General features: G+C 69.9%; 1 protein-coding gene across 2 annotated transcripts; it reads left to right on the top strand.

The window, feature by feature from the left end:
• Positions 1–7,375: 7,375 nt before the first annotated feature.
• On the top strand, positions 7,376–11,064 carry PHLDA3 (pleckstrin homology like domain family A member 3). 2 transcript variants are annotated; one of them, XM_054576537.1, is made up of 3 exons: positions 7,376–8,111; positions 8,858–8,922; positions 9,245–11,064. In XM_054576537.1, the coding sequence occupies exon 1, from the start codon at positions 7,670–7,672 to the stop codon at positions 8,048–8,050; it is 381 nt and encodes a 126-aa protein (XP_054432512.1). In that variant the 5' UTR covers positions 7,376–7,669; the 3' UTR covers positions 8,051–8,111; positions 8,858–8,922; positions 9,245–11,064. The 2 variants fall into 2 exon arrangements, with proteins under 2 accessions (XP_054432512.1, XP_054432513.1); XM_054576538.1 differs by lacking the exon at positions 8,858–8,922.
• The last annotated feature ends 2,356 nt before the right edge of the window (positions 11,065–13,420 follow it).

The following is a 13,420-nucleotide window of genomic DNA, read 5'->3' on the forward strand; positions in this document are numbered from 1 at the left end:
CCCAGCGCTGGAGGCTACAAGTCCCCGATAAAAGCGCGGGCAGGTTTTGGTGTCACATGGTGGAGGGACAGGGAGTGCTGACCCCCTCCTGGGGGCTCCCCCCTCACGGCCCAGTCTCCCAAAGACCCCCCCATCCCCGCAGCCCATCAGCTGGGGGTTGGGATTTCAACCCAGGAATTCGGGGGCGGGGGGGACGGGACACAGACATGCAGCCTACAGCGCCCCCCGCAGGTGAGCCCGGGAAGGCTGGCTCTTTGTGAACAGCCCCTCTGTGGGGTCTTGGCGGGTCCTCCATCCTAGGGGTCCTGTCCGATGGTCAGGGGTGGGGCTCCTCGGCCCCCACGGGGAGTTTAGGAAACAGTAAGAAAAAAAAACCAACGAGGAGAGGCTGGGACAGTCAGCAGCCTCCTATGCGTGGCGCCATGAGGCCCAGGTCCCGCCATGGCCTGATGGGCGCCTCCTTGCCCTGAGAAAGTGGGTCCGCGCAGGTGTGGGACCCACACGGGTGCGGGACCAGGGCTGAGCACAGGGACAGGGAGCGGGGCTGTGGCAGGCCGGAGGCCCCCATGCAAGGCGAGGCCTCAGGGTCCCCGGAGGTCTCCGCGGTTGGGGGAGGGACGCACGGGCGGTTCCATGCACCTGCGTCATCTCCCCGCCCAGGGAGAGGCCCGAAAGGGAGCGGGGCCCAAAGCTGGGGACAGGCTGCCCTCTGCTGGCTGCTCTGCCAGTGGCTGCACGAGGTCCCCGCCAGCCCCATTGTGGGGAGCGGGCTGGACGCACCCCCTGGCAGGGAAACCAAGGGGTCGGGCAGGGGTGCCAGGCAGGAAGCGCCCGAGGGCAGACAGCGGGCGGTGGCCGGGGCTGCAAGAGCAGGGGCGGGCACCTGGACGGCGGCCTCCTGCGCGGAGGGCCTGCCGGTAGGCGGCGCTGTGGGCCGAGGCCAGAGCCTCGCGTCCCCCGCCCCCCGCCCCCCGCCCCCCGCCAGCGCGCCTCCCCGTCTGGGCCCACGGGCGGTGCACACCTGCCCCCGTAGGAGGCAGCGCCCCGGGCGGGCACCCCGCTGCGTGCCGTGGGGCCGGCCCAGAGCAGGGGCCGGGGTCCCCGCGTCCATCCTGGCGTCTTTCTCGGTTCTCCCGTCTCTGAGCCGCGCCCCGGCGCCCCGGGCCGGAGTGGCTGTTCTTCGCGCTCCGAGGGGACCGTGGGACAGCGCTGCCGTCCTGGTTGGAGGCCAGTTTCAGGAAAGTCCCTCCTCCCAGAGCCCTGGCAACCTGTTTGGGTCACCTGAGGGCTGAGGACAGAGATCAGAGGAGCCAGGCGGGAGGGTGAGTGGGGGGCCGGCTGCTCTTGGGCTCTGAGCAATTAATCCCTGAGCAGGACAGTCCGTTCTGTGGGAGGGGCTGACCCCTGGATCACGTGGGGTGAGGAAGCACCATGGGGTCGCCGCCCCTGGTCCCGCCTCCAATCCTCCCAGTAATGAAAATCACGTGAACTTTTTAAGGGGGAGTCCCAGCCCCACCCCCAGAGGCTCCCATGCGGTCGGCCTAGCGCGGTCTGGGAATCTGCATTTGCCAAAGGCCCTCAGACGGGACCAGGCTTGGCCGGCCAGCGCCCTCCTCCACTCTGCAGCCTGGCCCCGCTGGGTTGCTGCCCCAAGCTGGACGCCCTGCCCAGCAGCTGGGCTCGGGCCGGTGCTGGTGATCACAGGGGACTTCCTATTTCTCTCCTGCGGGTCTAATCCCCCTCCTGAGGGACAGCTGTCCACCTGCTCCCTGGGACAGGCAGCCTGACCGCCCAGCGGTTCCTGATTGACGCCGAGGGAGCCCAGTGAGGCCATTTCATCAGCCGAGAAAGCCCCAGCTGGGGCTGCTCAGTGGACTGAGCTCTGGCCTGCGGACCAGAGAGTCGCCGGTTCGATTCCCAGTCAGGGCACAGGCCTGGGTTGCGGGCCAGGTCCCCAGCAGGGGGCGCACGAGAGGCAACCACACATGGATGTTTCTCTTCCTCTTTCTCCCTCCCCTCCCCTCGCTCGAAAAATAAATGAGTAAAAGCTTTAAGAAAAACACAGCAGGGATGGGGGCGGGGGCTGGAAGCGCAGACTGGGGACCTGCGATAAATGGGTCCCCACGGCTGGGGGCGGAAGTGGCTCCCTCTGAGAAAGGCCCTCCCCGCCGGGCGGGCTCCCTCCCCCGAGCCTCTCTGTCCTGGACGCGCTGGGAGCACCATCATCGCCTGTCCTGTGTGCAACACAGCCTCCTAGGGACCTGCAAGGTGTTAAGTCACGGATCCCTCCCCCCGGGAGGCAGTGCTGTCATCATTCCCCTGGCGATTGATCTCCCCAAGGACAATTCCAGGACTGGCCGAAGGTCAAATGGTGGGAGCAGAAGAGACGCCCAGGCCGCAGGGTCCAGGCCCCACCCCCGCAGCTCGGGGCGCGTCTTCTCCAGAAGAAGCAGGGGCAGGAGGCGCGGAGTCCCGCGGCGACCGTGGCAGGGGCGGCGTGCCAGAGCCCACGCCGGGTGCCGGCAGCAGCCTGCCCGCCGTCCCGTTTGGTTCCCACGGCAGCAGTGCGAGGCGGTGGTGACCTCTTTCTCACAGAGGAGGAAACTGAGGTCCAGTGCATTTTTAGGTGACTTAGTCAACGTCACTGGCAAGCGGTGGCAGCAGCCTGGGAACCAGCCGTGTGACTTCGGGCCGGCCTCCTCCTCGGGGTGTCACCTGCTCCGGTGGGAAATGGGGGTGTTGGCCTCAGTCCATGCCGGAGGAGCGCTTCTCAGGAACAGCGGAGAACCTCGGGAAAGTGCAGGCGGCTCTCAGGCAGGCCGGGCGGGGCCCGCGCCCCGCCTGGCACCCCACTCCCGGGGAAGGCGGCGCTGCTGTCGGGGCCGGCCGCGTTCTGGGACCCGCCCGGCTCGCAGCCTCCGAGTCTCCGGGCGTAGGTCGACGCGCCCCAAAGGCCAGGGAAATTCAGGAAGTGGCCTGTCTGAATGGAGCCTTTTGCGGGCCTTTCCTGCCTGGACAGGCCCGGTGCCCTTTCCGAAGCGCCTGCCCCGGGGCTTCTGTGTCTCCCCTCCGCTGCCCTCGGCGGGGCTCCTGCGGAGGAGGGTTCCCGGCTCGATCCGGGCCGGGCAAGGGCGGGTCCTCCCCACCTCCTGGGGGCGCCCGCCTGGTGGCCACACGGCCCGGTTCTGGGCGCCTGTGAGGTCACGCTTCTCTCCCTCCTTCGAAGAGCGCTGTGGCCACGTAGCTTGCTCTGGCCTGTGAGCTGAGACGAGACATGTCACTTGTGGGCGAAACTCCTGAAGAGCCCCGTGTAAGTCATCTGTCACGGAGCGTGTCATCCGCCCGGCGCGTGCACTTGCTGTGAGTCACGCCTAACGAGGACCTTCAGGATGTGGACTCGGCCGGCCCTCCACCCGCCGGGGGGCCGGTGCCGCTGCCATGCCGTTGGCTCGGGTCTGAGCGCCTGCCCCGCCCGCCGCGTCGGACGTCCGGGCTGCGTGGGCAGCCCGCGCTGGGTCCGGCCTGTGGGGTCCGGGCAGTTTGTTAGTGGGGCCCAACCCAGCCTCTCCCAACAAGCACAGGCGCCTGCGTCAGGGGGTTGCGCCTGAGGCAGCCGTGTCCAGTCCCGGGGGTCGGGGCTCTGCAAAGCCTAGGTCGCAGCCTGTGAGAGCGTCACTGGCATCCTCTTCAGAAGGACGCGGCTCCCTGAGGCCGGGCGCGCCACCTCCCCCCGCCGGCCAGCCCCCGCTGGAAGGAGAACCGTGTCCCCGCGCGGAGCCCAGAGCCTGGCTCACCACCCTTGCCTCGCACCATGTGCACTTGGCGCGGCTGCACGGGCAGGCTGGTCGAGGCCCCGAGTTCTCTGGGCGTCAGCCAGTCCCCCGGTGTCTCTGCCCCTCGGCCCAGGGTCCCCGAGGACGAGGGTCCGGCGGGAGAGGCCCCTTGGCTCCAACACCGTGGGCACCCGGGGCCTGCGTGACCGGGGAAGAGGGAAGGCTCCGCAGGCCCCAGCCCGCACGCCGAGCCCACACGTCCAGTCCCTGCCAGACCCAAGCGGGGATCCAACGCCCTCACGCCCAGACTCATCCGACGGGGCAGCGGGCGCTGCAGACGGCAGGGATCCCTGGGGAATCGGGAAAGCAGTCGGGCTGGAAGGCCCTGCAAGGCCTGTGCGTGGGAGGGGGTTTCCAGCCGGGGTGGAGGGAGAGCGGGGCCGGCCCAGGGCAGGTCCGGGCGGGTCGGCCTGGGCGCTGGCCGCCCCGGCTCTGTGGCAACGCAGCCCATAAAGCCCGGGTCCTTAGAGACGTTGCCGCCTTGATCCGCTGCTTCCCCTGTGTCCCTGCGAGGAAACCGGCCCCGCGTCAAAGGGGCGGGGCGGCTCAGGGGAAGCCTGAGGGGCATCAGCCGGGGTCTCCTGGGAGAGGGGGCTGGGCCCGTGGGTGGGAGGGGTGGGGGCTGTGTGCAGCCCCACTTCCTGTTCCCTCTGGGCGAGGAGGGGCCCCCGGCCGGCAGGCTGAGGGGGGAGGAGCAGCATCCTTCTGGTCTTACCTAAAGGGGGGCCATCGACATGGCCGGGCCGTAGCCCCCCCGAGCCAGCTGGCGTTCCTGCCAGTCTGATCCGGGCCCGATAGCTTCCGGGGCAGGTCCAGGGCGCGGAGGTCAGAGGGGCAGGCACAGAGCTGGGGTCGCAACACGGCGTCTGTGCTCAGGGCCCTTGCTCCTCACCAGGTCCCCGCGCTCCCTGCACGGCAGGGTCGCCTGGCAGCTCTGGGCCCCAGGCCCGGAGGGCCCGACCAGCCCGTCCGGGGGAGCACAGACAGCGTTTCTCACAGGCTCCCCCCGTAAGGATGAGGCCGGACCGAGGGGCACGGGGCTAGGCCTCACCACCTGAAGCGTGTGTGACGTTCCTGCAACACCAGCATCGCACAGAGGCTTCTAGAAATGAGGAAAGTGAGGCCCCATCCCAGACCCACTGAGTGGGGACCTGCACCCTCAGTCTGGGGAGCGCTGGGCCTCTCCCCGCCGGGAGTCGGGCGCCTGCAGCCAGGGAGGTGGGGCCCGCCGGTGGCCGCTGGGCCGGCCTTCCGACAGGCCTTCCGGTAAAGCTGCGTTCCGTGTTGTGCCTCTCGGGTCCTCCCATTCCTGTTTTTCTTTCCACCCTGTCCTGGGGGCCCCCGAGGGGACCCGGACTCCGTCTGCTGCGCTAGGCACGGCCGGGCCGAGAGGGAGCGGCCCCCGCACCGGGCTCTGGGCCCGGGGGGCGGCCCAGCCCGGCCCAGCTGGACGCCGACAGGCTGGCGGTGCAGGTCAGCGGTCCTGCAGCCCCGTCCTGGCCCCGAGCCCCGCGGAAGGCTGAGTGGGAGCCCCCGACCTCGCACCCTGCGCCCCCGGCTCCCGAAGGCCCCCGACCCGTCTGGGGGCCCAAGTCGTCCCCCTGAGGCCTGTGCCTCCCCCCGACGAGGCTGCCGGGCAGGACGCCAGCCCTGGGGCAAGACTCAAGAGTGAGCCACCTGGCCCCGTCCCCAGGCTCATGGGCCCGGAGGACGGGACTCCCGGGCTCCATCGGCCTGCACTCGCCGCTGCGGAGCGGAGCTATGGCCACCAACGTGGACGCACCGCACCATCATCCACAGAGCTGGTCCTCTCGGCCGCCCTCCATTCCCGTCGCGGCGTGGCCGTTGGCGACGCTGTGTGACCTTATCTCGGTTGCTTGACCTCTCTGGGCCTTGTTTGTCTCCTCAGTGAAACCATCCCTGTCTGCCATGGGAATCGAACAGCCGCAAGAGCTGTTTGTGAATTAACCTGCAGCGGGACAGCGTCGGGAGTCCCAGGCCCAGCAGCGGGAGGGCGGGAAGTCCAGCAGAGACGAAGCGTTGGTCCTGGCGGAACCGGGCTCGCCGGCGTACTCAGGGGGCGTCGTGGAGGGGTGGGGGCTGGAGAGAGCAGCCACGGAGCGGCCGCCGGCGGGAGACTGAGGCCTTGGAGGCCCTGGGGTCAGGGCCGGGGGCTCCTCGGGCTCCCTTCCCTGGGGGGACACCGTCTGGGCTCCCCCCTTCTCTCACGGCGCGGCCCCCTCTCTCTCCAGGAGGGGGTTGGGGAGTTCGCCGTCCCTTGTGCGGGTGGGACCTTGGCAGCTTCCTCCCCCGCCTCCTGGGTGGGGCGCTACAGGGCAGGGCGCCCCCTTCCACCCCGACCCTCCTGTTGCCTGTTGCCGTTAAGGCTCTGCCTCTCGGGCAGGAGGGCGGAAATCTGGGTGTGGGGACAAAGAGATCTTATTAGCGTCATTAGCACCTACCATTATCTCCGTGATCATCCGAGATGAACCCCCAGCGACTAGGCCCTTGAGACATGGGTGGCCCCGAGGAGCGGGGGGGGGGGGGGGGGGGCAGGGTGACCGCCTTCCAGGGCCCGGCCTCACCCCAAGCCCCCTCCCCTGCGGAGGCCATGACGGTCGGGGGAGGGGGCTCCCATTTGTTGGGACAGTGGGAGTTGCCAGGCCTTGTCCCCGGCTTCCAGGACAGCTCTTAACCTGAGCTTCCGGAGATAAGGCCCCATCAACCCTCCCGTTGACAGACGAGGAAATTGCAGGGCAGTGAAGCTGCCCGAAGGCTGCGGAGGGATGGGAACCCCGCTGCCGTCTCCCCGCGCACCCTTCACACAGCGAAGCGGGGGAGCCCCCCCTGCAGCCCCGGCCCCCGAGGCTCAGTCCAGGGAGGTGCCCTTTCTCTTAGGAGGGGGACACAGGCCTGGGGCTGAGCCCTGGGCCCTCCCAGGGCGGGTGGAGGATGGGACTGCAAGCAGGTCACCAGCGGGTCCCCCTCCACCACAGGGAGGCTGAGCGGCCCCCATGGGCCTCGCCCAGTTCACACTGGCTTCTCTCTGCGGGGCTCCCCTCCCCGGGGACAGGGTGGGAGGGGGCGCAGGTCTCCCCAGCAGGGGCCGTGGGGCACAGCTCTGAGGACCCCGGGCAACGAGCTCTGCCCCTGGGGGAGGAGCGCAGCCTGCGGCCTCCCAGCCCTACCCCGACCCCAGCGTCTCCCTCCTGTTCCCCATCGCACGACGCCCAGGGGGGTCGGCCAGGCCGGGGAAGGGGCAGCGGCGGGCGGGCCAGGCTTCCCGCGGTCCGAAACCACCAGCGGCTGCCCGGCCCCCGCGGGCGCCGCTTCAGCGTTGCGCGCAAAACTGTCCCCCCGGTGGCCGAAGCCTGCGGAGCGGCGGGGGCAAGAAGCGGCAGACGCGAGGCCAGAGGCCGGGGCTGTTGTGTAAGCGGCCCGTTCCCGGTACCAGCCCTCCCGCCGGCGCCTGGTGCCTCCGGGGCGTGACAGAGCCCCCGGCCGGCCCCGCCCCCGAGGCCCTGCCCGGGCGGGCGCGCGGTGCGGAGGGAGGGCCGGCGAGGCAGGAATGCGCCGCGCAGGAGGCAGCGGCGGGACAAGTAAGGGCAAGTCCCCCGAGCTGCCGCCCGGCGCGCAGACGGAGCCCAGGGGAGCGGGCGAGCGGGCAGGGGCGCGAGCGCGGCTGGGCGCACGGGGCAGAGGCGGCGGGGCCGCTGCGGCCGGAGCGGGCGCAGGGTGACGGGGCAGGCGCCGGGGCGCGCGCACCAGCGGCCGGGGCGCGGGCGAGCAGGGCGCACCGCGCGCGCGGCCCGCGGCGGCGGCCGGGCCCGGGCCCCATGACGGCGGCGGCGGCGGCGGTGCTGAAGGAGGGCGTCCTGGAGAAGCGCAGCGGCGGCCTCTTGCAGCAGTGGAAGCGGAAACGCTGCGTGCTCACCGAGCGCGGGCTGCAGCTCTTCGAGGCCAAGGGCACGGGCGGCCGGCCCAAGGAGCTCAGCTTTGCGCGCATCAAGGCCGTGGAGTGCGTGGAGAGCACTGGGCGTCACATCTACTTCACGCTGGTGACCGAGGGCGGCGGTGAGATCGACTTCCGCTGTCCCCTCGAGGACCCGGGCTGGAATGCCCAGATCACCCTGGGCCTGGTCAAGTTCAAGAACCAGCAGGCCATCCAGACGGTGCGGGCCCGGCAGGGCCTGGGGACCGGAACCCTCGTGTCCTGAAGGGCCGGGCGCACTGTCCGACCTCCCGGCCCCCCACCACCTCGGCGCGGGGCCACATCAGGTAAGCCCTCGGGGGACCCAGCACCCTTGCCTGCCTTGCCTGCCTGCTCCCCTTTCCTGTGCGGAGAGCAGGGGGACTCCAGCCAGCATTCCGCGGAAGAGCTGGCCCGTCCTGCGGCCACCAGAGAGGAGGAGCCCAGGAGTCTGACCTCTGGGCACCAGGCAGGGGCCCTGCATGTGCTGAGAGGGGGCTGGGCGGGCTGGGCCTTGCTGACTGGCTTCTGCTGCGGCTCCAGTCGGGGGAGGCTGGCCCGCAGGGCCCCCAAGCTGCTGGGCCTCGGCCGCCCCCCGAGTGCCCGGGTAGTGCCCCCCGGAAGCTGGGGGACCCCAGGGTGGGCGGCCCCGAAGCTTCCCCTTCCTGCTAGGGGTGGACGCTCCTCGTGGGAGAGTTTGAGCGTGGCATTGAGGCAGGAGGATGGTCTCCCTCTGGGGGCGGGGTCCTCAGGGGCTGTGAGAAGACCGGGGGCCCCCTGGCCCGGCCCGGCTGGCCCGGCCCGGCTGGCCTGGCTCCGCGGCCTTTGCTGGCAGTGGGCTTTGGGCCCTGGGACGGAGCTGCTGAGAGGCCTGAGGAGAAGCTGGAGGGCGGCGCCCTGGGGCCGGCTGGGCGGATGGAGGCAGGAGGTGTCCTGGTCTGGGGCGAGGCGTGGGGCAGGGGTGGAGGCGGGCTTGTGGTCAGGAAGGCCCAGGGGAGGGAGCGGGCAGGGAATCTGGAAGGCCTGGCTCCCAACCCTGTGCCCTCTGCCCCAGATGCCTGCCCTGGGAACAGGGAGCGGGTCGGAACGCTCTGTGCCGCTCCGGTGTTCATTTCCCTGGTGAGAACCCAACCCTCCCGACCCCATCCCCCACTCCTCGCCTCCCTGGGCTGCCGCCTCCCCACCTTGGCCAGGACGGGCCCGGGGAGCCAGGGGCCTGTGGGCCACAGCCCCTCTGACCTTCCCGTAGATGCCCCCTCACGGGCCGCGGGTCAGCCGAGACCGACCTCGCCGAGCCCTCGGGTCGGGGGTGGGGGTGGCGGGCTCCTGCACCGGCTGCGGTCGCTGTGCAGACATGGCCTTCGGCGTGGGTCCGGGTGTGGGAGAGGTCAGGGAGCCGGCGCGCGGCAGCCCACAGCGGCGACTCTTTCTCTCTTGGCAGCGCCCCGGCCCCCGTGGCACGCGGGGGCTCACTGCGCCCCACCTGGCGAGGAGGCAGAGCCGCGGCCACCCACCGGCGGGAGGCGCGGGCGGCCGGACAGGAGGGCAGAGGCTGCGGATGACGAGTCAGCCCTGGCCCCGCTCGGACGCCGGAGCGGGACGTCCGCAGGCCAGGACCTTCCCGCGGCAGGCCTGACAGGTGGATCCTGAGGGGCGCCGGGCCGGGGAGACCCCCCGCCGCCCGCGGAGGCCCTGCCACGGGTCCCGCCGACTGCTGCCTGTCACCGGCCCGGTGCTGCGCCTGAGGAGGGCAGAGCCCGCGGGGCGCTCCGCCACGGGACCCAGGGGGCGCCTCCAGACGGACCGTGGCCAGGTCGGCGGGAGCTGACGGGTCTGAGGCCCACACCGGGGGTCTCCTGCTGCTTAGGTCCCTCCGGGACCCCCGCCCCTCCAGACCCTCTGTTTGCACACTTCTCCCTCTCCCCCCGCCCCCCCGTCCTGTTCTTCTGTCCCCGCTGCGCTGCCAGGCCTGGAGGCGGCGGACTGGGGTGGGGGTTTGGCCGCTACCATTTCATGCCTATCCCAAAATGAAGAGCCCCGCGAGGGGCGGCGGCCGCACCGTTTGCTGCGCGGAATTCTTTGCCCACAGAGGCCCCGTGCTCGGAGCGTCCCTGCGCCTCAGGTTCCCGATGCACAGCTTGTTCTGCAATCTCCAGCCTGGGCGGGGCTGGGCAGGGGCAGCGCAAGCCTGGGAGACACGGCCTCGGTGGTCCCAGGAAGGGGCGGCCGCAGGGCCTGCACGCAGGGTGCTCTGCCGGCCCGGTCGGCCCCGGAAGCTAGCGTGGCCGGCCCCTGCTGGCCTGGGCGGCGGCCCCCCAGCTCCTGGGCAGAGGCTCTCCCCTGAGTTTGCAGACTCGGGCTCAATACACTGACACAGTGGCTACTCCTTCCTGATGGGCTGAGAGGCGTGAGGTCAGCAGGGGGGCTGAGGTGCCGTAGCGGTGCCCCCTGTTCCGTGGAGACTGTTAATCGGGGACCGCAGCTCCCCCCCCGGTGCTCCCCCATCCACCTTCCCTGGGGCAGAGCGGCGGCCTCCACGGAGCCTCAGGAACAGGGGTGCTGGGTGACCCTCTTCGAGGCGAAGTCTCTGACAGCCTCTGTGCTCCCAGCCCGTGTCTCCCCCACCGCGTTTCTCTGACCGGCCAGAGCCCTGCCCCTCGCTCCGGCCCCTCGGAGTCCCCGGGAGCATCTGCTCATGTGCTGCGCAAGCTGCCCCTCGCCGGGGAAGGCGGAAGGCTCGTGCCCGGGAATCTCTGCAGAGATCGCATGTATGGTCTCACGCCGCTGCTCACGTGTCCCGTGGGTAGCCCGGTCCCGGGGCGGCACACGTGTCCTCTCCCGTACCAGCCTCGAAGAGGCCCGAGAAAGATGTGGGCCCCCCGGAGAGTGGGGATCAGCGAGGTCACGGGGGCCCTGGAGGGGCGGGGGCATGGCCGCACCGACCCACGTGGGGGCGGACGAGTGGAGAGGTTCGCGGGCCGGAATGGGGGAGGGTGGGCTGCACCCCTCAGCCCCCAAAGAGAATCTTTGCTCTTCCATTCAAAGCCAAGGTGACCCATGGTGGGGATTCGGGGTCCAAGGAGGTCCCCAGGTCCACTGGAAAAGGAGCGTGTTTGTGAGCCACTGGGATCAGATGCAAGAGACACGGTCGCTCAGCACGCAGGCTCCCAGCCTCGTGGGCGGGCGCTGGCCGTGCAGAGGGGACCTCTGCGCGAGGAGCCGAGCTCAGCGGGGACGAGAACCGCCAGCTAGTGCCATCGCGCTGGCCTCCGCCGGTCTCTGAGGGAAGCCTCCCAGGAGTCGGCGGCCAGGGGCCGCGGAGGGCACAGCCCACAGCCTGTCGGGAGGCGGCCCCGGGTCCTGGCACTCTGCTTGCTGAGGACGCCCAGCCCTGTCCGGTCTGAGTGCCCAGGGGTTCCTTCCAAACCCAGCTCCGGCCTCTCCCTGCGCCCAGAGGGCCCCCGCCCCCGGGCGGGGGTGCTGCTCTCAGAGCCCGCGCCAGGGGTGGCCCTCGGTGTGCGCCAGGGACGACGGCTTCGCAGCTGTAAGAGCTCGTGGCTTCCTGAGGCTCCAGGACTCTGAGCAGGGAGATGGGGCCCCCACGCCCCACATGCGCCCCGCCCTGCCGGGGAAGGCCTGCGCCTTCGGTTCTGGGGTGGCCCTGCCCCCGCCGCCTCTTCTGGCAACTCCGAGTCCTGGAGAAGGAGCACCGGCCTCAGGAATGCCTGGCTGGACCCCAGAGCGGGGTCAAGGCCTCTGCGAGGGCAAAACAGGCCGGGCAGTGCCCGCAGACATGCACGAGATGGAAAACTTTGCTCAGCGGGGCCCGTGGCCGCCGGACAGCGGGGCGGGGCCGGGGCCGCCGTCCCTGCCTCAGCCCTGCCCGCCTGCTGCGGCTCCGTGACTCATCCGCGGGACAGTGAGGCAGGGCAGCGGGGAGTCTGACGCGGCTGGGGGTGGGGAGGGCGCGGGGAGGAGGTCGGGGCGAGTGGGGCTGGGCAGAGGCCTCCCCAAGTCGGCGGCTGGAACAGCAGTGGGAGAGAGGAAGGCAGGCCTGCGGGGCCCTGGGGCGTGGTTCCCGGGAGTCGGGGGCGCAGGCCCAGGGCACCCGGCAGGGAGGGGGGTTGGCCAGGGTGCTGCACAGGGCGAGCACTGGGGTGGCCTTCCGCGGGGGCCGGGGTCCTGGCTGTCAGATGGGGAAAGGCGAGGTGTCCCTGGGAGGAAGTCACCTGTGCGGAGCTCCGCGCTGCGGCAGGTCAGGCTCGGGGGGCTCGGGAGGTCCGCCCCGGACCTGGGGCAGGGAGGCCTCCACGCGGCGGCTCGCTGCTGGGTCTGGGCGTCTTTCCACCGGCGGCCTCCGGAAGCTTCTGTTCCTCACATGCGCGCACCTTCATGTCTATTACAAAATGTATTCATCGACGAAGATTGTGAAAGGACAGAAAACAGCGAAGAAGGAGACAGATGTCGCCTCGGCGTTCCCCCTGCCGAGAGCGGCTCTCCCGTGTCTCGCCGTATGTGACTTCTATGCAGGTGTGTGTGATGGGAGCTATAATGACTTCGTGCACGGGGTCACCCGCGTGTATCCTGTTCCGTCCTGATTTCTTAGGTATCAGCGTGTCATGTTAGAAGCCATGACCCTACGTGTGTTAATGCCTGTATGTTATTCTACTGTAGTTACTATTATTTATTGACAAACCAATCCTGTCTTGTTGGACACTGTGTCTTTTCAATTTTTCGCTGTTGTACATACATCTGCCTCCTGAAATCTCCGTTTCTGTCTCAGGTTGCTGCTGCTTTTTTTCTTTTTAAGATTTTATTTATTCACTTTTAGAGAGACGGGAAGGGAGGGAGAAAGATGGAGAGAAACATGGATGTGTGAGAGATACACCAATCGATTGCCTCTTGCGCGCCCTCTACTGGGGGCCTGGCCTGCAACCCAGGCCTGCGCCCGGACTAGGGATTGAACCGTCGACCTTTCAGTTCACAGGCCGGCGCTCAGTCCACTGAGCCACACCAGCTGTACGATCTGGTTGCTTCTCTGGGGAAATTCTCAGAGTGGGAGGGGCCCCCTGGGGCCCTTTGTAATGGGTGTCGGTCACAGAGTCAGGAGGCCTGGCGGGCAGGGGAACCGTGGGAGGCAGCAGGGGCCTGGAACGGGGGGGACTGTGCCCGCGCCACCACGGGGGGCCCCAGTCGCAGGCCTGAGCAGGAAGCCCCAGGTGCCTCTGATGAGCTGTGACCGGGGCAAGGTGCCTGCCACGCCGCTAAAGCGGGATGATGCCACCCTGCTTGCTAGCCCTGCTGTGAGAATTGGTTGAGAGCATGTCTGCAGAGGAGATCAGGACACAGGCAGTGGACAGGGAGCGTCGGCTTGAGCGGCGGTGTGGCCGCCGGGCCACCTGGCCTCGCCGGGTCCCCCGTGGAAAGCCGCTTGCCACCGGCCTGGAATTGGCTCACGTGGCTTTTTCCTGATGTGGGGCCGTGGGCCAGGAGACCCGCATCCCTGCGAGACCAGCGTCCGCGTCCTGAGGGCGCTGGTGCTCAGAGACGCGAGGCCATGCCCCGACCCCACTGCCGGGGCCCACGCTGTCCTCACGCCTTCCGGGCCTCCGAGCTG

Source organism: Pteronotus mesoamericanus, unplaced genomic scaffold (genome assembly GCF_021234165.1).
Source record: "Pteronotus mesoamericanus isolate MK-2021 breed Mesoamerican mustached bat unplaced genomic scaffold, CSHL_Meso_final contig_347, whole genome shotgun sequence".
NCBI lineage: Eukaryota > Metazoa > Chordata > Mammalia > Chiroptera > Mormoopidae > Pteronotus > Pteronotus mesoamericanus.

Excerpts from the sequence above, each read along its gene's own strand:
- PHLDA3 (XM_054576537.1), top strand. The coding sequence starts at position 7,670 with ATGACGGCGGCGGCGGCGGCGGTGCTGAAGGAGGGCGTCCTGGAGAAG.